The following is a 24,372-nucleotide window of genomic DNA, read 5'->3' as shown; positions in this document are numbered from 1 at the left end:
TTTGTACTTCTTTTTTACAAAATATTGTAGTATGTGTGGTTACTTCAAGGCTCTTGCATCTACCTACCTACCTACACACCTAAAAGTTGGGGCCACAAAAAGACCATGAGTAAAATTCTTGAAAGTTTAATCTAGTTTTATCCAGGCAAAATACATTGGCCACCCATGTATTTTTTGATATTTAATCTTAACACAACACTGCTAGTTATGGAATAATTAAGAAGTTAGACTAGACTAATGCTAGACCTTGCTTTTAGTTGCAAAAATATCAGTTTAATTATACAGCAAATAAAGGAAATGAATGATGTATTTTAGGGAAGCAGAATAATTTCTTTATACTTGTGTGTTATGGATATTCAAACCCAACAGTTTAACCCCAGTGTGTATGACCTTAAGTTAGGATACAACATAGTTAAACCACTGGGAACTCAATGATTCTTAATTTGCTCCAGGTGTAATGTGTTTTAAAACACCAATCAGAGATGTGTTTAAGGTGTGTTGCAACCATCCTGAAAACTACCAACACTTGAACTATTGTTTGTTTGTTTGTTTAGTAGGATTTTAACGTCATTTTTTTACACTTTTGGACACATTCATGACAGGAACGGTAGTCTTTGGACTGTGGGAGGAAACCGGAGCACCTGGAGGAAACCCACGCGGACAGGACCCGGACCGCCCCACCTGGGGCTTGAACCCAGGACCTTCTTGCTGTGAGGCGACAGTGCTAGTGCCCACTTAGCCACCGTGCCACCCCTTGAACTATTGAAAAATAGTTTAGGCCAGCAACCAGCTCATCTTTATTCTATGTGGTATAGATAGAGTCTATTCTACTGTACTGTATATCTTATTATATGGCAAAACCTTAAGAAGATGTTTTGACGGTTGATTAATTTAAGTAAATAGATAACATCCCATTTCCGTTACCTAGAGGGGAAAGGGTAGCAGGATGTCAAAATATTAACTTTTTATGTCAACGTTACTATTTTTCAAGGACTTTTTGGTACTTTTATTTATTATAATTAACAAAGCATTTCAGGACTAAAAGCCTAGATCATTCTTAAAGCACTAAAGACGGATTTACACTACAGATTATTCTGCACTGTCCTGTGATGGACTAGCGAACTGTCTAGATTGTTTCCCACTTTTCGCCCAGTGAATTGGACCCACCGCGACCTGGAATAGGATAAAACGCTGGTAAAACAGTGAATGAATGAATGGTCTGCCCAGTTTAGCTGTTGCAGTGGAGATCAGTGTTTTAAATCCTGTGTGAGTTATCCATTTTTTTTCCAAATGTCATGTGCCCATTTAAGTTCTTTGACCCACATTTTTTGTTTGGTCACTGTGGCACCTAGTTGCTAAAGATGACTAAATGAATTGAGATGGGCCTTAAAGTCAGATTTTTTTCTTAAGGTTTTATTCCATTTAGTTTTTAGCGTAGGTAGCTAACCTGAAGTCACATTTGTTTTTATCCAGAGAGGCAAATGGAATCCAGCAACACGGCCATCTGTCTAAATCTAGTAGAAGTTACAAAGACGTCACTACCCTAACAACTTGTAACCAGAGATAGCAATGTCTGTTGGGACTTATTTGTCATTGATATACAGTATTTATTTAAAGGAGCTTCTTAGATCTTTATCTAAAGGTTTTCCAAAATAACACTCCCTAACCCTATCCCACTTTGGTTTTACAAACTGTTGAACACACAATTACACTTACCATGTAAACACTTTACACCATCTTGTTTTGTTCATCTTTGTGAAAAAAATCTGAATAGAAATATGAAGAATTTCTTTGACAGACTTTCAATTAGGATAATTGTGTGGTTCAGAAAGGCATACAATGCCATTGACATGGCATGGTCTCCTTCTGTTTTTGTTAGCTATTACAATTGGCTGCAGCTTGTGACTTTTCTGTGTCCATATTAGTAGGGCTGGTCTGACTGCACCTATTTTGAAGTACATTAGTGTTTGTCAGAGAAAAGGTCAGAAAGAAAACCCAAACAGTTAATTATATTGTCTAGCTGGTCAGATGTAATCAGATAATATTAAAAATATAGTAGATGCTGTGGTAATATGGGTGACACTGTGATCGCCAGGGCTTTGAGGTTGTGCAAGTCCAGGTATCTTGGTAATAAATAAAAAAAAGAATGAACAAGATACTTTTTAAGAGCTGCTGAGCCAGCTCATTCTGTATTTAATTCAGTTATAAGTCTCTAAAGTATCTTAAAGTAAACACCCTGCAAATAATAAAACAGATATTTTTAAAAAGTACACAAAGAAAGATCTGTTCATGTCTCAAATAGGGAAAAATGCATAAACGAACATACAACAAAATGACAGCCTCAGAAAGGGAATACCTGGGTGTCCAGTTGTCTACCAATAGATGGAATTCAGTAATGCAATAATCGAACACAACAAAATGCTGAAGTAGGTGAACAATAACACACAGGTAATCGCAAAACATTTGTATAAATGTTCATTGAGGACATTCTTTAAATGTACACGAGTACAGTTGTTTGTGTGTTATTAGTTTGGGGCTCAGAGCTATTAAATCTTATCTGCAAAGAATGACGGCTCTAAGGAAATAGCTCAAACTGCAGGTTTTCTGTTATTGTAACCAAGCCACATGTCATTCTTGTTTTATCAGTTGTTCTTGGCCTTTAAACAACTGATCAGTTGTGTAGCTTCTGCCTGGTGGGTGCAAAACCCAGCTAGATTAACCTCCTGTGGATATATGTAGTTTAGGCAGAGTAAGCTTATCTGTTATTATGAGTCAGTTATGTCATTCCAAAGGGTTTATTTTTCTTTGCAACTGTGTCTTTTGTAACAGTTTTTTGGCTTGGGATCCCTTGTAAACTGGGGGTTGCTGTGGCTCCACACCTCTGATGTGTCACAGGCATAACAGTGTGGCTAAAAGAGACAGCCAGCTGCTATAGTGCGTAGAGTCCTGACTGGCATGCCGATCTTCGGTGACGGCTGTAAGCACCAACCCCCAAGCAGAGTCTGATGCACACTTGCTACCCAGCAGTCCACTGCAAGTGCCCAGCCTCTTTACTGTATGCCCTCTGACCTTCTTGGGAGGGTATATATAGTCACGGAGTCTATCAGAGTTCTCCTGGCAGCCAACATGAAGGGCGTTGTTTCGATCTGCTGTTTTATCTCTCTTCTGGCTTTGGCCACACCAGGTAAACAATTTTTTTTAATAATGTTGTTTGCAATTTATATTGTTTTTATTGTAGTTAGGACTATATTCCATTGTTTTATGTTTTTATGTTGATTAAAAGTTCTGAGCTGCAGATGAGCTGTTTTGAGGCATAAATCAGTTTAAGTTTATTTAGACTTCTGAATTCTTGCAAGTTGACCAGACATGTTAAAGCCAACTGTACATTAATGACTGGTTCATAGTCTAAAGCCCAACAGTTTGACTTTAGTGTATGTATCCGGATTAAGGCCTTAGATTTAAAATAACATCAGCTAGCATGTGATGTGAGAAGAACTCTAATACTATTTCAGTTTTTTAAAGACAGCATTATTCATCACAGATGAAGTAGACTTAGGTTATGAAGGTTTTAAATCTGTGATCCATGTTTAAATCTGCGTCAGTTCTATCTTTTGCCTGCTAGAGTTATTTTAAAAACCCTACTTTCAAATAAACCCTCTATGCTTTCAGAATGGAATGTTTTAGAGCATTTATACAGTTTTGAGGAGAAACTATATTAAGGTTTCATTTTAATCTGAGGTCAGACTGGAAGAGTATATTTTGGTATGGCAGTGGCTGGAGCGTCGGCATTGTGTGTCAGCTGCCTTGAGGCATGGCACCAGCTGATGGAAAGCCCTAGAGTTTGGAGAGTGTAGAACACAGGAAGGCTGTGAACGAAAGCTGACCTGTCTTACCCTGCCTGTTCCTATTTGTGTTTTTCTGGACTATTCTTCATTACAGAACAATGTACAAACAATGTGATGGTTTTTAAATTGTCAGCTATGAAATAACTTGCCTTCAAATACCATGTATGGTCTGACATTGTAACCACTAAGGCCTTTATTTAACTAAAATACTTCATTTTATTGACAGTTTCTTGATTAAATGCTTAATTGATCTGCCGTGCTTTGAATGGGTTCTTCTGGTCACCCCCGTCATGGTTTTTGACTGCATTTTTTCTCCTTTAAGCTTAGCTAACCAAGGGCTTTTCCATTTAGTTCTGGCAGTACTCTTTACCCTTGTTCTGTCCTTGGTTTCCTCGTGGCCCTGAAACAAGCCTTTATATCCCAGGCTCCCATCAGGTATCTAAGATTGGAAAACGTCCTGTAACTGGATACTGTCCACTATAGGTTTCTATCCTCTCGCCCCCTTACCCCTTCGCCCCCCATATCCTCCCTTCTCCCTCCCTTACACTCTATTTTCCCTGCCTCCAACTTCCCAATTTGACGCACTACACAGCTGCTGTCACCCTGCACTGTCACAATTACAATTTACTCCTAGCGGCTGCCCATATAGGGCACTGATTTAACACCTATAGTAATGGCTAGTCTTATCACTCATACAGTATTGATTTTATTTTTCTGTTGTTTATCATGCTGTAATTTAGTGAGACTTGCATAGCTGAGATAGAGATGTACAGTCAAGGTCAAAAGTTTACATACACTCCCTAAGGTTATATATGTTATAACAATCTTGGGTGTTTACTTTGTTTGTGACTGAATTGTTAAAACACATACCCAAATATACTATAAAATAATATACAAATTTTTTTTCATAAGTGTATTGTGGGTTTATTTAAAAAAAATACTGAAAATACATATAGCAATAGGATTATTTAGTGGGTGGAGTGAAAAGTTGGGGTATGGGCTGGTAATTCCTCAGTAGTGATTGTTTGACCACAGCTAGCGACTTCATTGCAGCCATATAAACAGGCCTAGTTTGGCTGCACCCATTAAAAAGCACACAAAACAGTGGTCCATTGTTTACTTTTAAAAGAGTACACAATCTTTCACCTTATCCTTAGAGAAAATTCATGTGGATGCTCAGCTGTAATTCAAGAACCACTAAAAGCAGCTCTGCCTTGAAGCTATTGGAACATGGGTGTCATTGTATACAGTCAAGCAATCTTGCATCACCATGGGATTAGAGACTGTTGTGGAAGGAAGAACCTTACTATACATCAGCAAGAGTTCACATGACTGTAGGCAGTGCCACCCATGCTTTTACTTCATGTCATGAGCTGTAGTCAATCATTATCACTAATGAAAAATTAAGAGGCCACTAAATAAAGGTAAATTACATATACCTCCTCCTATACCTCTAAATTGGTATTTTAATACATTTTTGGCCACATACTATTAGAAAACCCAAAATAATCATGTTAAAGAACAAAAAATTATATATATTTAGCTATAGTAATGATCAGTATTATTATGTTTTATTTTAATTGCATTTATGATCAGGTTGTGGCTCCTGAAGTATTTGTAGTCAGTTGGACAATCTGTATTAGTCCATAGTGGTGGTTTTATAAGGTTTGCCAAGATAGCCAAGTAAGCACAGATTAGTTATTTACTATATACTATAACATTAACTTCTTTCTAAAAGCACTGCCACCCTTATGTGATTGATTAGAAGTGTATTTAACAGTCATAACAGTTTCTAAGGCTAGTTGTTTAGCTTTAGTTTTTATCCTCCGACCTCTAGTCACATTTTGGCTTCTGCTAGACCTGCTGTAAACTGTTTATATAGCATTTAAATAGTTAAGTTGTTGTCCTAGACCACAGTCTTACAGCCTTAAAGCAGCCTGTGACTCAGGAAAGATGTCATATTCCCTCGTACCAAACATGATATAGGAATTGCTTCAGCGTAAGGGCTCTTCCCACCTTTCGGTATTGAAAGCATGCCATGGCCCAGTTAGACAGGGATATCCCTCAGATGCACACTCTGAGACAGCTTGCCAAAAAGCATGTATGTAAAGAGACAAGCCCTAAAACTTCAAGGTCATTTTTAAGGTACTTCGTAATAGAGTTTTATGCACAAGTTTTAATACCTAGATAAATGTACATTAACGGTAAAAAGTGCAACAGTGTGTTCTCTTTACAGGATGTTTTGACTATTTTAGTGAAATTAAGCAAAGCATGGAGTTTAATCAGAGGTGTTCCTATAGTAATTATTTCTTGTGCATAAATTTCCACTGTATAGTAAGACCTGATGCTTATGTTTAAATGTACTCTTTAGGATTTACAGTATGTACAACAATTAGAATGCCAAAAGTCTGCAAGACTACAAGAATATTATAAAAGGACAGCAAGTCCCTACTCCCACCTCTTTTAATGGCTTGATCTATTGTAGGTCTATTTCTGTCCTTGTGAGAGATCAGCCTCAGCACCTGTTACTATCCATGCCTGTAATAGACATCCATTGGCCACCAGTGTCTGTTTGTCTTAGTTTACAGTTTTCTTAATTACCTAAAGTTTTTTTTTTACGAGTACCAAAGTGTAAGTTTAATAACATTTAAAAAGATACACATTTGAGGTCAAAGGTTTATAATTTTGTAAGGGACATTTCATTCATGGCACTCTTCTTCTGAGTGATTAAATAATACCTTTTTTTAATAACTTTTTTGTATTGGCTCCAGTTAAATTATCCCTGTTAAATAAATAGTAATAAAACATAACCTTTTAAATCACCATAGCATTTACAATCCAGTTTGCTGTATGTTTCTTTGACCCAGCAAATTTTTTAGCATACCTATGAAGAAGAGTTTTTTTATTATATTATAACGAATTGTTTGTTCCATTCATTCAATAAAAACAGTATCAGAAATTATTGAAATCCCAAGACTACCACTGCATACATGTCTCCAAGTATACATAAACATTTGACTTCCATTGATCTCTTTTACTGGACCATTCGCTATGACTGCTGTACATATTTCTACAAAAACAACTATGTTTAAAATATTCTCTAGACTGAAACTGGAGACTTTTCTGGACTGTAGTTGCTTGTAAAGTTCAACATTATTAAGCCGGTGACCTGAAATCAAATACTCCTGATGCCACTGCAGTATTCCCTTGGCCCACTTGCTTCAGCTGGTGATAAATCCTCTGGGTTAATAGACGGCTCTGTAGAGACATCCCTAATCATGTTAACATTAATTAAATTTAGCTCTTGGGTGCAGAAAGCAGAATATGACCTAGGGGAGTCGCAGTCCTGTCATGGAGGGTCACAGCACTGCAGTATAGAATTGTACCTTACTAAACACACCTAATTTAACCTATTAACTCATGACCAAGGCATGTATTGAATTTGGTTTGCTATCAGAAGAAAACCCAGCTCTATATATGTTATGATTATAAAATACCTACATTGTAAACCACCAACCATACACTATTTAAAAGGAAGGTATAACATTACATAACAAGGTTCTTCTTTATGGTATGAAATACATAAGCATCATTTACAAATAGCACAAGGGAAAAATATCAAAGCCTTGTTTTAATTGTTCCACATTGCATGAATCCAGGTGGGACAGGACTCATTGCATCCCTGACCAGAATGAAGCTTTAAGTAAAAACAAATGAAAAAAAAAAGAATGAATAATTGAAATACTTTTGTATCCGTTTTGCAGCACACATGTTTTGGTTGGATGATCATACATGCTGACATTTTTTAAATATAATAAAAGCATAAACTAAAATGTATTTTATCTTTATGCATTAATCATATTAAAAAGGGGTTTCATGAAATGATTGTAAAAATGATGATTATAAAATGATGATCATTTTAATTAACCACTCTTGATCAAACCCTTTTTCCTTGGAGCCATATTTGTATGGCAACCATTCTACCAACTGTGCAACATGCCAAGCAATTTATTTAATGGATTTATTAATTTATTTTTAAGGACAGTAGAATTCGATGCTAAAATGCACATCATATAATCTTCTATATAACCTTAACATAAATATATAGCTTTGAGTATAATGTTTGTGCAGAATATTTGAACCTTACACACTTTGCATATTTTATAACTACAGCTGATAAAAGGTCTATAACTGTAGATAATCAACTTAAAAATAGTTTTATTACAGTTGGCTTTATTAAATACAAACAAATCTTAACAGTTAAGAGCTGCTAACATGCCGATACAGTAATGAAAAGATCTTAGATCTCATCGCTTCTTTTCAGAGCATCAGCATGTATTTAACAAATAAGCTGACCCCTCCAGCTGCTCTGTAAGACATTCCTCACTGATGAGATGATGAGGCAGCCATGTTTTTTCCAAAGCTAACTGGGTTGCTAAGCAACAAGCTCATTGATTTTCTGAAGTTACAGAAACAGGTGTCAGAAGTCCAGAGCTTACAGCGCTACGGCAAATACAGGGTTAAACCTGACGGATGTAAAGAAAGGAAAAGTGCCGTTCGTTGCCCAGATTTACAGACAAATTAATTAATGGCTAGAGCTGTCAGGTTGTATTTTTGCATCGTTTTTGGGTCCTGTTACCTAGTTTTAGTACATTCCTAAAATACAGCAAGGGGCTTTGACAGGACCAAACGGCAAATCGAATATTAGTAGTTTCCTCATTGAAAAATAGGGTCTTTATTCTTATTCAGTGGCTACAGGTTTTAATTTCAGCCAGACTTTGTTGTAAATGGTTTAGGTACAACACCAGTAGGTATCTAAGCTTACAAGGTTCTGGTCAGCTAGTAGTAATCAGAAAATATGCAGCCCTCAGTATGAATGAACTCCTAGAAAAGATTAGATCTGCACAAACTCTTGACCATCTTTAAATGCAGTTAAAGTAAAACACAATTTACCAATGCCTTTTGAAAATAAATATTATTGGGTGGTAGCATTTTCTTTTTAAATCCTGATCAGGTTGAAGGTTTTCTAAGGTCAGGTGTGTTTAATACTGCTGCCCCTTTTACCAGTTCAAGAAACTAGCAGAATTAGGGGTAGAAGGGTGGACAAAGCTATGCTTGACTGCTATGTTGTTATATGCCCTTTTAAATCTTCAATTTTCAGAGCATGGAGTAGAAACAGGGTTGTAGACCTAGAAAGCATATTTATGGCACAGGTCCTGTGACAGTGTTATGGCAACTGTGGGGCTTCTTGCTTGGTAAACACCTCGTTTGAAAATCAAAAGTGTCTGGGATTTAGTGTATTTGTGCAAGACAAAAATCCTTAATTGTTGTAGTCCTAATGTATTATCTCATTAGTCTTGGCATGCTGAGATTAAGAACCACCATACTGTTTCTTGATCTTGGGTTTATGCTCTGGAATTTATAAGTAAGGGTATGCTATAAATATCCAAAAAATCTGAATGTCAGTTAAAGCTGTGATGGTGAATATTTGTGTTATTGCTAATTTATTAAAACATTAATTAAAAAATTAATACATTAGCAGAGAAAGGAACTTAAAACTGTTTACATTCCATGTACAAACAGGTGTATAAGATCTATAAGTTACTGTATATATAATAAATTATATACAGTTTTGGAAAAGCCCTTCTTGCTACACCAGTTCCACAGAGGTTTATAAACACCGAGTGTTCAAACATGTTTAATCCAAAGACACACTCCAAAGTCTTGTGGAATACCTTTCAAGAAGACTTGAGTCAGTTATAGTGCCAAAGGGTGGGGGACAATTATATTAATATCCTTGGTTTTGAAATTGGATGTCATAAAGCTCTTGATCAGGTTTTTACATGTATTTGGCCATATAGCGTGGGTAAAGTTTACTTTATAGTCTAAACACTGTTATGTTACACCACATGCAGAGAGAATATGTAGCAGTGAATGTGCTAGTTGGGATTTGGCTTGTGTATTTAAACATAATTCTGGACACAGACAACATTGGGAAATTGAATACAAACATTAAAAATTATAATGTCCCTTATAAATAATATAGGACTTCTAAGTTTAAAATAAAATTTGGATACTGTCTCCATGCCTTTACATAGGCATTTTGTACTAAGTAAGGAAATGTGACCACAGATGTACAAACACGGATAACACAGTACACCAAACGCGGAAGTGTGAATTGAGAAGACAAAACAGTAAACCCCATATTTAGCCCTGTCCATAGTGGCAGTGTGAAACTTGATTCCCGGACAAACTACAGAGTGACCATAAGCCTTGCATGTTCACAGTCACATTCAGAGATTCTGCAAAGGCTGATGGATATATTTAGAGTCAGGAAAGGGGGTTGGTTAGGATGCTATTATCTTCATCCACCGTGCAGCCTAGTGATTTGGGAGAGAAGCTGACCCAGAGGCTTTGGGCTGTTATGAAACTGGGGAGTCCCTTGCATTTAAATCCACCTTCACGATCCCCTGCTCTGTGCCATCCTGCTTTAAATCAAATCATGCTTGGTCTTATTTTTAAATTTGAGGTACTATATATAGGTCCTGAGTAAAGCTAAGGGAATGGTGTTGTGTGATTCTCAAATATGGAAACAGCTTTCTTTGTCACTGACATTATGCTCTGTTAATCCGTGCTATAAGTAAATGCAAGTTTCATTAAAGGTTCTTAAAAAAAAAATATACTTGTGTTTAGTCAGACAGCAGTACAAACCAGGCTCTTGAAAATGTGAGGTCTGTTTTTAATGTCTAATGCAATCTATTAGCTGACCTAGTAGGTAGCTATGTAACATAGATCAAATGTAAGACCTTGAACATTCCTAAAGACACCATTGAGAGTATTGTCTGGAAGTAGCCACGGCATTTGCTTTTTATATGATGAGTTGTTCGAAAAAGACTTCCTTTTAAATGGTAATACATGGTAATGTAAAAACTGCTTGACAGTGTACAGTGACACCAGTCTTCCAACAGCTTCTAATTTATGGCAGACCTGCTTTTAGGGGTTATTGGATTCAATGTTATTTTTCTGAACAAAAGGTTACTGAGCTTAACCAAGAGACTAATAATCTATTTTGTCCATAGAAACAGTTGTTTGAGCAGATGATTGTAGAAGCTGAATTGATTAGAAATTGTTCCTTACATACAGAAAATATGTATTTATAATCTGCATTCTGTACAAAGTGTTTTGCTTTTTGCAGTCAAATTATTTATATGGGCATCTTTACACCAACCAGTGGCAGATTCTTACAGAGTCTGAGCATGTACATAGGACACTGCAGATCAATCCTTCAAGTTATGTTCATGTCAAGAATTATATGTTGAAAAGCATTTTAGAATGCACAACACATCAGATCTTAAGATTGAGGGCAAACACATTCTACAGATCACAGCACATTGGGTTTCAATCCTGTCAGCCTAGAACAGGAATATAAGAATATAATATATAGAAATGTAGAAATATAATTCTACAAGTGGCACATGCTCATTGAAACTGGACTATTTCAAATTAAGGCTGTTCTGGAAATCCTACCCAGTATTAGTATAGTGTTTTAATAAAGTGACAGTATTGCATGTGTGCATTTGTGTTCCCTGCAGAAGAAGAAGAGGTAGTGGAATCCATTCTGAGAGACCGATCTCACATTGAGGAGACCCTAAGGTTGGCAGCAGATGAAAACGCCGGAGACTATGTGGGTAAGGAATAGTGCTGGGGCTGAATGAAGCTCCCAAGTTTAATATTAATAGGGTTCATTGGGAGAAAAAACATTGTCTTGGCAATCAATAGACACAAATGGCTGTTTGAAGACGGGAGACCAGATTGGGAATCACCTTGACACTAAAACAGTAACTTCTACTGTCTGGCCAAGGTGGCAGCATGAGCATCAGAAGGCTTTTCACCACTGGAAAGTGTAAAAATGTGATCAGCATTTAAAGGAAGAGTGTACTGCAGACTTCCTTTGCCAGTGTGGGTGCTGTCCAACCAGCAGAGGTTGCCAGAATCTCTCAAGATGTATCAGCTAGTGTTGCTCTGACAAGAATTCTATCATCTTTGGCTCTGGATTTTAGGCCATTTATTATAAAACACCTGCAAGAATTAGCATACCACAATGATTAGTTTTAATTACCCTTTAATTCATCTAGATAAAATGTTTACTCTGCTTTCTGTTATTTATTGTTATTTGTTGATTCCCTTTCTTTTTTAGCTGCTCTGCAAAAACTAAGGAAAATTTACCACAACTCCATCAGGCCTGTGGAACATGCGTACAAGTACAATGAGCTCAGACAACACGAGATCTCAGGTACATTACTGTTTGAAGTCACTGAGCGAAACTAATAATGGGTGTCTATCATCTTTATAATTTCCATCATTCACAATAATGAGTGCATTGATACTTTCAGTCAAAGATGATCTTTAGGCAGCCAGATTACATGGGCATATTGATCAGACTATTTAGCATGTAGTTGTACTGTAAATATTGCATTTTTTTAATGCCACCCTATTAATTGTTCTTAATGAAACTGATAAAACATACACATCAGCTACTGTAAGACACTATGTGGCCAAAAATATTTTGACACGTGAACATCAGATTCATACATAAACATCCCATATCAAAATTGTGGCTTTTGTCACCCCTCCGCAACAAGGTCTGACTCTCAGTCTTAGTGTATTCCAAAGATGTATGATGGGTTTGAGGAAAGTGTTCTGCACAGGCAGCTGACGTTCCTCCACACTGAACGTTAAACAGTAAACAATGTATTGCTGGGATGGGAAAGAGCCTAATTCAAACTGTAAGCATATAGTTTAATTAGTATTATTGATTTTGATCTGTTAGTAAAGGTTGTGGCTGAAACATTTGAACTAAAGGAGGAAAGTCCAAATATTTTGGCCATATAATGTGTTTTTCAAAGTGGAACATCTTAGAAAGCCTCAGAAAAATGGAAGCATCCACTGAATGGCAGTATTTATTGAATGTTATCGAATGTTCCTTTTCCACTAACCCTCACTGGTGTACAGAAAGGTCAAACACCACATATCCAGTACTGAGATAAAGCTTCCCCCCTTGTGGTTCAGCATGGTTTCTAACCTATCACACTTACTGAAATAATACAGACTGATCCAGAATGGCCTCTTAAAATTGACATTTTGGTGACTGTGCAGTGCACATTGATAATAGGGAACCAATTAGTATTTTAATATGCATTTGATACTGCTAGCAAACCAACTCTGTAGTCAAAGTTTCAAATAAATATGATTTGCCATTTTCCAAATTCACACTGCTGAATCAGCTATTTAAGATCATTTACAATGATCTGGCCAAGACAGCCATAATATGTCCCTTACAAGTGTATGAAAACTTTTGACTTTAACTGTAAATGCAGACGAAATCTTCGCAGAATACAATTCAGTCTCAGCATTTATAAAGCAACCAGTCTGTAGGGTATGGTGCAAGTATGCCAGAGATAAGAAACATGCACTGACTGCGATCACCATTGGACCAACTGAAAACTTTGACTACAAATCAGGGTTGAGGGGACCAAAAGGCAAAATGGTTAGAGTATTTGAGAGGAAACTTTATTCAATTTGGAAAAAAAACCTTCCACATATAATAGATGGTATTTAATATAAATATATTATATTGTTTAACCTGAAAACAATCTCTTGCCCTCTCAGACATCATTTGTAGACCATCTATCTGTCTGTCATTCACCTTTATTATCATCAGTTCACCACATTTGCCTCCCTGCGCCACAGGAAAAGGGAAAAATTGCTTTTTTCTTTTTTTCTTGTACCTCTCATTATTTCTCACACTTTTGCTCACTCTTTTTTTAATCTTCATTTCGTTTTCACTGCACTTGACTCTTCCCTACCTCCACTAAACAGCCTATCCTGGACGCACCCTGGGGGATTCGGCCACAGGTGGGTATAACGGGGCAGTCTGCTGCATGGCCCCTGCCTGAATGTCTGACCCCCTGCAGCATAATGCTAGCTAGTAACAGCCACAGCCATTCATCCTGGTTGAATGCTGTAGTCATCATTTCATACCACCTTGACTTGCTTAATAGACACCAAAAATATGGTCACATAACATTTGATTATTCAAAGATGCAAAGTTCTGCATTACTTAGTATGCAAGTGTCCTCTCAAATATATTATAAACTGTCATCAATTAAAGGAAATATATATATACACAATATATATACACAAAAATAAATATATACACATAGGTACTGTATAAAATTGAATGTCATAGAAAAACATTTGGAATTAAGCTCAGCCATTCTATTCAACTAATTGTACAAAATGATCTAATTAACAGACTTGTTTTTATTTTATCTTTGTCTTTTTTACTAATTTATTAAAACCATTTCCACCCACGATGAAGGGTTTAATGGGCTCTTACTAGCATAAAATGTTTACCTCGGGTTCTAGAACTGGAGAGAAAACATTTTATTTCAAGCTTTGTGTTTTTATAATGTACAGTCTGCTTTCTGGGGCCTGGAAAAGCTATAATCATAAAGAACTGGTTTAGTCAGTACCAGGGAAGGTGATTGTATGGCATTAGCATACAACTTATACAATTAGCAGTTTGTCTGTGAAAGGAGTGTTATTGTTTGAGCGTGTGCAACTATCAGTGTATAAATGTAGCTTATTTAAATAATTCATGTGTGCTATTTTGTATCAACCTGTCTATACACACCATGTTAAAGCAGAAATAATAGCTGCAATGACCAGATTTTGAAAAGCTAATGTCTGCTTTGCCACAATAATGCTTGGCTTCATATGTTTAGATATGTTTAAAAGTGTAAGACGGATTCACATACACTTGTAAGGGACGTCATGTCAGTCTTGAGATTTCAGTGATGTCTTTAACTGTACATTTTTCTGCAACTCAGTGACTGGAATGCAAAAAAAAAAGACTGTCTGTATGGTTAAATGTTAAACAACAACCACCAAAAATGGCTCCGCCATGGGTGAGACTGTCCACAGTTGGCAAGATTTGCCATCACCATGGGCCCAGTGGCTGCCATGCAAAACAACTACTTGTTTTGATTTGTCTTTGCCCATGTGATCAGCAACAAACCTAAAGCTTTAAGATTTCAGTTCTGGAGCAGGGGCTTTCTTATGGGGTTGTAGGGCTTGCTTGACAATGGACAATGTCACCTATGTTCAAGTATCTTTTTTATGGCAGTTTCATGTACTTTTTAATGAATGCAGTCTCTATTTTGGGAACAGAACAGTTACCAACTGTAGCCAATTACCATCAGTAACAAGGAATTAGAAGGCCATACCACACAGTTTGGTGACATTATAAAACTTTCTACACCACAAACACCCAAAGTAAACTTATAAAAGTACCTAACAAGGCAATATTTTTTCCTTTTTACAAAGAATGGTATTCAAATCATTGAGTAACAGAAAAATGCAAAACCCAAACACTGCTCTGTCATCCTATACTGTACATTATATACTGTACTGGAGGGATCATAGATTAATGTAATTTTGATGCTGTGATGCTGCTGATTCTCTGCTACATTGCATGAGGTGATGTGTGTTGTGGTCCTGCACTCATTACCTGCTTTGTCTGTAGTCAGTTATAAGCACTGAATTAAACTTGAGTTACTCAGTGTATGGTGCCGTTTGTGTTTTATTTCAACATCTTTTCCGTTCTGCAGATGGAGAGATCGCCTCTAAGCCCATGGTCCTGTTTCTTGGCCCCTGGAGTGTAGGCAAATCTTCCATGATCAACTATTTGCTGGGACTTCAGGACACACCGTATCAGCTATACACAGGTAAGCGCAGTTCCTGCAGCTGACGAGGTGAGGATAAACCTCTCTTTAACCGCAACAATCAGAAGGTAGTCTGTGATCTTGTCATTCAGATTAGCAAAGTGTTTATATTTCACAGTGTTGTAGACTGTTTCTTAAGCTGAAAGACTATATAGAGCTAGAGGATAAAAGGACACAATGTTCCTGACACTGTGAAGACAAGGCTTAAAAATTTTTGGAAGTTCTCATATTCCTAATCTTTAATTATTTTATTGCTACAGGAGCTGAGCCCACTACCTCTGAATTCACGGTGATCATGCACGGTGAGAAAGTCCGGTCTGTGGAGGGTATTGTTATGGCTGCTGACAGCTCTCGATCCTTCTCACCCCTGGAGAAGTTTGGCCAGAACTTTCTAGAGAAACTAATTGGCATTGAGATGCCTCACAAGCTCCTCGAGCGCGTCACCTTCGTGGACACTCCTGGGATCATCGAGAACCGCAAACAACAGGAGAGAGGTAACTTTTTAGTCCATTAGTTACTTTGATATGCAATTTAGTACATAGTATGCAGCCTTAATACTTCTTGAAATGTATATACTAGCCATTTTCAGCTATAAGTGAAACAAGTGAAGCGCACAGTAAACATAATAAATAAAATAACATGCACAAGAAGGTATTGTTAACCTTTTCACACAAATTCTCTGCAGGCTATCCCTTCAACGATGTGTGCCAGTGGTTCATTGACCGTGCTGACCTAATCTTTGTGGTATTTGACCCCACCAAGTTGGACGTTGGCCTAGAGTTAGAGATGCTCTTCAGGCAGCTGAAAGGTCGAGAGTCACAGATCCGCATCATCCTCAACAAGGCAGACAGCCTGGCCACCCAGGATCTCATGCGTGTGTATGGTGCCTTGTTCTGGAGCTTGGCACCCCTCATCAATGTAACCGAGCCCCCGCGTGTGTACGTCAGCTCCTTCTGGCCTTATGACTATGCCCCTGATACCAGCCGTGAGCTCTTTAAGCGTGAGGAAATCTCTCTCCTGGAAGACTTGAACCAAGTAATTGAAAACCGTTTGGAGAATAAGATTGCCTTTATTCGCCAGCATGGCATCCGTGTGCGTATTCATGCCCTGCTGGTCGACCGCTATGTGCAGACATTCAAGGAGAGGATGAGCTTCTTCAGTGACCCTGAGGAAGTGTTTAAGGAGATTGTGGACGACCCAGACAAGTTCTATATCTTCAAGTCTATCCTGGCCAAGACCAACGTCAGCAAGTTTGATTTGCCTAACCGTGATGCTTACCGCGATTTCTTTGGCATCAATCCAGTAAGTGGATTCAAGCAGCTCTCGGCCCAGTGCTCTTACATAGGAGGTTGTCTGCTGGAAAAGATTGAGAGAGCCATCACCAGTGATCTTCCAGGCCTCCTGAGTAGTATCCACTCCAAAAAGAACCCAGCCCTGTCCTCCTGCGAGGCCACCGGCTGTGGTGAAAAGCCCAAGAATCGGTACCGGCGAAACTGAGAGAAGAGAAAGAGAAAAGTGGGATTGGAGGAGGAAGAAGAGAGAAAAAAATGAGCAATATTGGTAGCAGAGGAGCAGTGGAAACAAATCCCTCTCCTGTCACAGGTCCGTTTCAGAAGCTGAGGAGATTTTCTACATGAGAAGAATTCTTTAGTGTTATTTTGGTGGATAAAAGAACTAGGGATGGGGGATACCTTGATAAAATAAATTTTTTGGGGGGGCTGGGTCATAAGAAGTTCTAGCAAGGTTATACGGCAAGAGGATGCAAGCTTACCAAAATAAAACTCTCCAGCTTATTTTTGGGGGTTTTACGTTTGTGAACTGTCATCAGTTTGGAAAGAAAATGAGTACACTGGGGGAAAATTTTTACTGCTACACAAACAAGACAAAGGAATATTCTGAGACTGACAAATTCAGTATAAGCTGCCTTAAATATGAATAAGAAAAAAAGAAAGAAAAATAGAAAAAGAAAGAAATAGCTGTTAATTCTTTTGGCAAGTTTTGTATAAAATCGATGAAGGTTGTAGCTTAGTAAGCAAAGTGTTTATAAAAAGGAACTGAACAGATCAGCTCATGATTACACATTCTGTTTTGTTAATTTTTTCACTGCCATAAACTCATACCTAGACTGGTATCTTTAATTCTCGTGTTTCTTCTTACTCACTTAATACACATTGTGTTGGTAAATCAGATCTGCTCTCGGTTCTATTTCCATGTGAACAGAACAAAACTTTGAATATGGCTCAGCTGTAACCCAAGTCAGGGCCTAATTTGGCTTTAGAGTATTATTTGCCCATGTGTTTTAACTGTATAGCTAATATTTATTGAGAAATGAGTAAACAGTAGAGTGTCATGAAAATCATGTGAATAAAAAGGTTTGTGAACATAACATTGGCTGGTTATTTGGAATGGAGTCTCCACCAAAATGCGTATGTTTATCCTCAAAATACTCCTGAACTCAACAGTATGATTTTATATAACTACTTAACTACTCCTGCTCTTCTCTAATGCTGGTCTGTGCTGCTTTCTTCATGTAGCAGGATGGATAGCTGTTTTTACTTGTGTATAGTCAAATTAGTTATCAGAGCACAAAACAGCTAACAGGTTTCTATTTTCAATGCTGGCATATTAGCGGTTGGGTTGTCAGCCTGCCTACTGTTTATAGATTAAAGGTTTAGAGTTGGGAACTTTAAATTCACTAAACCATGCAAGAAGGTAAAATGTGACTTTTTTTAGAATATAAAAAGAACTTAACAGTCCAATATTTCAAAAATGTAATGAAGGGAATGTGGTATTTTGCTAAAAGCAATTTAAGGCACCACAGTTAACAAACAAAAAATCCACTGGTAATCCAAAAGGAATCCTAAACGAATCAGCCATTATATCTTACCTTCGTTGTAAAACTGAATTCTTCTAAATGTATTTTAAGGTTATCAGTGTTGTTTCAGTTCTCATTCTGTCTTAAATATGTTTACTGCTTTGTTTTTTGACTTTTTTTAAAATCTACCTTAATAGTCTTAGTTTGACATCAGTCATTTTAATTATCATTTTATTTACTAATTTGCATGTATAACCTGTACATGAAGGTAATGGTTTGCTAGAGATGACTAATAGATTGTACTTGTGTAATGCTTGTAAATTAATCAGATTGTGTAAAATGATGATCACTGTATATGTGCAAGTGAAAAAGCTCCTGTGGTAAACTGGAATTTCTGTTTTAAAATAGTATAATTAGCAGGTCTCTGTAAAAACTGATATTAATAATTATATTAATGATAATTAATTATAATATTAACAAATATTAGTGCACGTTATTGTGTTGTAAATTGAAATGAATCTTTTTTCCCCACCTTTCTACACTTCTACAACAACAATACACCCACTTAAGTACGCTTACCCACTACTGCTGAGATCTGGGGTTCCAAGGTTCAAATCTCAGCAGTGCTATCGGCCGGTCTGTATGGACATGATTAAATAATGTCTGCATTGGGAGAAGCACTTGTCATAGTGCTCTCAATTCTGGTCCCAAGCCTGGATAGAAAGACAGGGTTGCATCAGGAAGGGATCTGGTGCTATGCAGACCAGATCTGCTGTGGTGACCCCTACATATGGAAGCAGCCAAAAGTACAAACAAAGAAAATAAGTAGCTCCCAAATTATTAAAAGGAGGGACAAAACAAATAGTCATTTTGTATTCCATGGTCAGCAGAGCCCTTCCTTCATATTGGGACAAATGGCAAAATATAATATTTGCTGAGAATTAACTATACATACACATTAATGTATGTACTAGCTTAAATATGCAACATGCAGTCTGCATGTTAATACATTTATATTGAAAGACAATCTATTTTAAAGGGAAAAATTGAAATTAATTAATGTTTCTTGTTCAGTTAATTTTGAATGTTGTCATTTCACTGTAGTTTCATTTTTACCTTTAGCATATAATTGTTTTCAGTATTTTTTAATTGTTTCAGTTTTAGCTGTAATCATCATAACTCTAGTTTAAACATTTCATTATTAAAGCTTGATTTAATAAGAGTGCTGTATCATGATTTTTCTACTAGAGTGAGCACTTCATGAGACTTCAGTTTTTTCAACGTCTTGGAGGCACAACTGCCCAGAGTTACAATTGTTCCCTACTTGATAGCTAATGTGGGTCTCAAGCTTTAAAAATGTCTTTGGCTTTTTCTGATCCCGATACACCTGATCTAGCTCATAATGGCTCGATAATCATCTCGTTGGGTAAGTCGGATATGCTGGGAGAAAAAAACTATAGAAATTCAGCAGGTCACAAAGGCCTTCATTACTTACATTGTAAGTCTAGTCTAGCTGATCTTATCAATGCAGCAAAACAATGAAGAATTTTAAAGACAAATTACAAGTGACGATCTTTAGACAGCTGAAGGTACTGTAGTGTGGGAAGACATGCTTAAATAATAATTATGCAGTTAGGATGAATAGACTTCAGAAAAGGTTGAAACAAGTTTCCTACATCTCATTTCCTTGCCCGTTCTCAATTGCTGTCTTGCTCTCTGTCCATCTAGAATATGCTGCAATGCTTCAGGATTCTTCAGTCCTCCTGCATTGATAAAATTCTTTATGCCTCTTGGGTGGCTAAAGGATTGGCACCCTCTCCAGGTGCATTGCTGTCTTGTGCCCAGTATTTTCAGGGAACTGGGACCCACCACGACCCTGTGGGAAAAAAAGATGGGTGGTAAACAGCAGCCTGGGTCCTGAGGACCTGGATTTAGTTTTAGTCTTTGGTCACCGACTGGGGAATGTTTTCCACACACCTGCAAGGGTTTCTATTAGGGAAACTTTTTTCTTTCCACCTTTAAAACCATGTAAGTTAGACAGTTCTAACATTCCCTCTAGGTGTGAGTAAAAATGAGTAAGTGTGGGTTGGCATGTGATGGATTGGTGTCCGATTGTCCTGTTTAATTTAAGACCCTCAATGACCCTGACCAAGACAATGAGTTTGGTGAAAATGTAATAATTATAAATGACCTATACACACCTGCCTGAGCACACACACACTTCCTTTCAAGAAGAGGCTTATGTTACCCCCTTATTTCAGTATGTCTAGAGGGGAAGTCTGGTAACTGCATTGCAGCAATAACCAGTGTGTGTGTTTGTGTGTGAGGACCGAATGAATGTGAAACAAGAAATACAGAAAGAATGCTGTCTCAGGAATTTAGGCCTTTACTGACATTGAACAAATCAATTATGTACAGGTCTTTCACAGTGACAAGCTAAAACCTTCACAAAGTAACTGTACTCGTCTATAAAACATCAAGGTTGATCCAGGTTTGTATCTGTCAACAGCCACATATTTATATGAGATTAAAAGTACCATGTGGCCAAGTCATTTCTTTAATGTAAATTCTTTTGACAGCAGAGCTTAAGAAGTCGGTTCCAAAAGGATGTGCGTGCTATGAATAAAAAAATCTCTGCTCTCTTTGTGGTTTTATGTCCTTGCCCATGTCATGCCTCATTTCACAATGTGCTAAGGGCTAAGAGATTATGAGTATTTTACCTTTATCCTGCCAGCATTTTGTTGCATTGCAGCACAGCAAATCAAGGGAAAACTTTTTATTTGTTTGATTTAAAAGTATATAAATGCTAGTCAGGCTTTAAAATGTAGTTAGCTAATCTACAAGTTACTGAAATGTACTTCAGTTACACCAAAGCTATCCATCAGCCATCCATAAATGGCACATATAGTTAAATTACACTGAAACTAGCTAGCTAGTTTGTTAGTTACAAATAATTATAAAACAAGTTGTGAAAAATGTGTTATACATTAAAAATACATTGCATAGAAGCCTGTAAGTTTCTCATTAAGATGTAGAGCCTGCTTTTCTATAGACAGTGCCCCATATTCTAGCAGCTTCTAATTAATTGCAGAACAGGTTTGGCCATCTGAAATTTCCTCTCCGCATGAGATAACAGTGTGTTTTCCACAAGAGACCACAGTTGCATGTTCTTTGTAATGGTTGCAGTCAAATTAGCATTATAAATGGGAGCAGAAAGGTCACCAGTTATAGTAAAGCATAATTACTAATAAGGAATCTGGATGTCATGCCACAAAATTAAATAACATGCATGAGGATGCATGGTTCACTGCGCCCCTGCTCAGGATAAGCTGTTTAGTAAGAGTGCTCATCCTGGACACTGGTCGCACACACTCTGGAACAGTAATTTAGTGCAGCCAGTTAATGCATGTTTTTGAAAGATGGGAGTACCCACTACCATACCACTACTCACTGGGCAGTGGCAGTCCAGTGGGTAGAGCTTTGGGCTAATGATCGGAAGATTGTCGGTTCAAATCCAGGCTTTGCTATGCAGCCACTGATGGGCTTTTGAGCAAGGCCCTTAACACTGTCTGCTCCAGGGGCGCTGTACATGGGCTGACCCTGCGTTCTGACCCCAGCTCCCAAAACAAGCTGGGATATGTGGAAAAAGATTTGTATTGTATTGTACACATGTACATGTATTTATTTGACAAATAAAGGCATTCCTCTTCTATAAATAAAAACCAAGTACCTTGGGGAAAATTAGCCAGACAAGGGGAAAACATGCCAAACCACTTTAAGGCAGTGACAGGAGGCAAAGCTCGAAACCTGGACCTCAGGAACCATGTTACTGTGCGTTACCCCCTCACCTGCGCCATATAGAAACACAACAACCCCATTCTCCCTGTTTAAACAGGTTTTAACCTCTGAAAATGGAATAACCCTACAGAGAACAAAGGAAGGTGATTCCTTAAGGCGCGTCCTGGCCTCATTTAAAGCTTTGATATTACTGTCAAGATTGATGCTCCTACCGACCCTGCACATAAAATCCATAACTGCTCCCTAGTTGCGGTGGCTGCGTGACGGTAACGAGTATAATGAAAGGGGCGTCATTGCGGTTTTTAAAGAAAGACTGCCTTGTCAGTGCGGGAGCGCGCTCGCTCCTTTCCGTTTCTCTCGCGAGAGCGCGCACGCTCCTTGGTATCCTCGGCTTTATTCTGGTCGGCGTGCTGGTCGGCGCTTCCCACTGGTGCACAGAGCGGTCCTGCGCTCTCACATCAGCACTGCTCTTCAACACGACCGGAGAAGTAGCCATTCGCTTTATATGCTCGCAACACTGTGGAGAAATATTGACTTTTTTTGTGTGAAACGCTTAGCAGATGATACGAATGGGCAAATCGGCGGACTCGGTTAAAGACGGACTACTGAATGCTGGGCGCAGGAGCACCGAACCGTGAAAGAGGCGCAACACTACACTGTACTACAGTATTGGTAAACCCTCATGTATGGAGACGAAATGTCTTTGACTGTCTACTGTCTGCAGCCTAATGTAGATGTGGCAAAACTTAAGGATGCCAGACATGTACTGAGCTTAAATACGCAACCTAAGGAGAGCTTTTCTATCCATGTATTATCTGTGTGAGAATAAATCCTTATTGGAGCAATAAAGAAGGGACACCTATTTTAAGCCAATACACACGTAAATAATAAGAATATACTGTCACATCTTGGAAATATACTAAAGGTTTAGATCAATGCAGATGAAACTGGTGCACCATGGATATTTCCCATTCCTTAAGCTGGTCTTGAACTCAGAACTCATTCAACAAAAGTTCAATTTTTAACAGTGGACCTGAGATTCGGGACCTGGTGTCAGAGAAGGGTTGATACTGTTATACTGAAAATTTCAAGTGTCCCCTTTGAAATTGGTCCAGACTGGTCCAGAGGAAAGCGGTTCTTCAGAAATTCAGATGCAAATGCAATACAGTTAGCCATTATGTTCTGCTGTGCTGTAATTGATAGCCTATGGCAGGGATTTTCCATCCATTAGTATTGTTCGTGTGCTGTAAGGGGAGTTTGATATTAAATAGCTTAAGTTAACAAAATTTTGACATGCAAAAATATATATGCAAATTATTTTCTAATCTTCCATAACTGACATGTATAGAATGACTTTCTTAAGCTCATGTAATTTTTTTTGGAACCCCATTTTCATATAAGGGCTTTTAACCCCAATGTTAAAAACCATTATGGATTATATGGATTAACATGAACAGGATGATTTTGATAAAGTTTTCCTTTCCATATTTTTGCAGTACAATCAAATCAGTCTCCGAGGCTGCCATAAGCTCTGTAAACAAATGAGGGTGGCAGGCAATAATCAACAAATCAGTACAAGGAGGCGTTCTACTGCATGTCATTGGGTTTGAATGCATGAATGCATGGTTGTTGAAGGAACACTGACAGAAGCGGCTAAATTTAGCGATTAGGGTTTCAAACTGTGTTATATTATTGAAGGATAGTTCTGTTAGGAAATGCCCTAAGGTTTTATTAAGGTGAATGTAAAGACTAGGATGTAGTCACTGTGGTATAAATTTTGTCCTGGTCATTTTGTATCCGCATGTCTCAACAGAAATATGAAAGACTAGGAAGAATTGATTTGATTTGGGATGCTGTGACTAGTAACATGTAGAAAAAGAATTTTCTTTAAATGCAGACACAGTGCAAATTTTTATGAGCAATAACATTTGCACTTCAAAATTACATTTTAAAATACAGCTGTATCTGATGTATTCCCACAGTTCTGAGTGCAGAAGCAGCAGTTTAGAGTCACTGTTTTTGTACTTTCCAACAATGTTTAATTTATAGAGTAATTTCGGTCCACTCAGAGCCCTGGGAATTTCCCTACCTTCTTTTCTTAATGGCAGTGCTGCCTGTTTGTGTGTGT

The 24,372-nt window shown here is 37.7% G+C and overlaps 1 protein-coding gene across 1 annotated transcript; it reads left to right on the top strand.

Moving 5' to 3' along the window:
• Positions 1 to 3,121: 3,121 nt before the first annotated feature.
• On the top strand, positions 3,122 to 18,017 carry srl (sarcalumenin). Its single transcript, XM_063018898.1, has 7 exons — positions 3,122 to 3,184; positions 11,438 to 11,533; positions 12,043 to 12,138; positions 13,725 to 13,760; positions 15,518 to 15,634; positions 15,892 to 16,125; positions 16,317 to 18,017. Exons 1-7 carry the CDS (start codon positions 3,127 to 3,129, stop codon positions 17,126 to 17,128), a joined length of 1,449 nt encoding a protein of 482 aa, XP_062874968.1. The 5' UTR covers positions 3,122 to 3,126; the 3' UTR covers positions 17,129 to 18,017.
• Positions 18,018 to 24,372: the final 6,355 nt, after the last annotated feature.

The sequence above is a fragment of the Trichomycterus rosablanca genome, chromosome 22 (genome assembly GCF_030014385.1).
Source record: "Trichomycterus rosablanca isolate fTriRos1 chromosome 22, fTriRos1.hap1, whole genome shotgun sequence".
NCBI lineage: Eukaryota > Metazoa > Chordata > Actinopteri > Siluriformes > Trichomycteridae > Trichomycterus > Trichomycterus rosablanca.
Note: the sequence above shows the minus strand (reverse complement) of the source record. Positions and strands in the feature narration are given on the sequence as shown.

Excerpts from the sequence above, each read along its gene's own strand:
- srl (XM_063018898.1), top strand. The coding sequence starts at position 3,127 with ATGAAGGGCGTTGTTTCGATCTGCTGTTTTATCTCTCTTCTGGCTTTG. Across the intron at positions 11,534-12,042 it reads AAACGCCGGAGACTATGTGG|CTGCTCTGCAAAAACTAAGG; the intron begins GTAAGGAATAGT and ends TTTCTTTTTTAG. Across the intron at positions 12,139-13,724 it reads CAGACAACACGAGATCTCAG|CCTATCCTGGACGCACCCTG; the intron begins GTACATTACTGT and ends TCCACTAAACAG.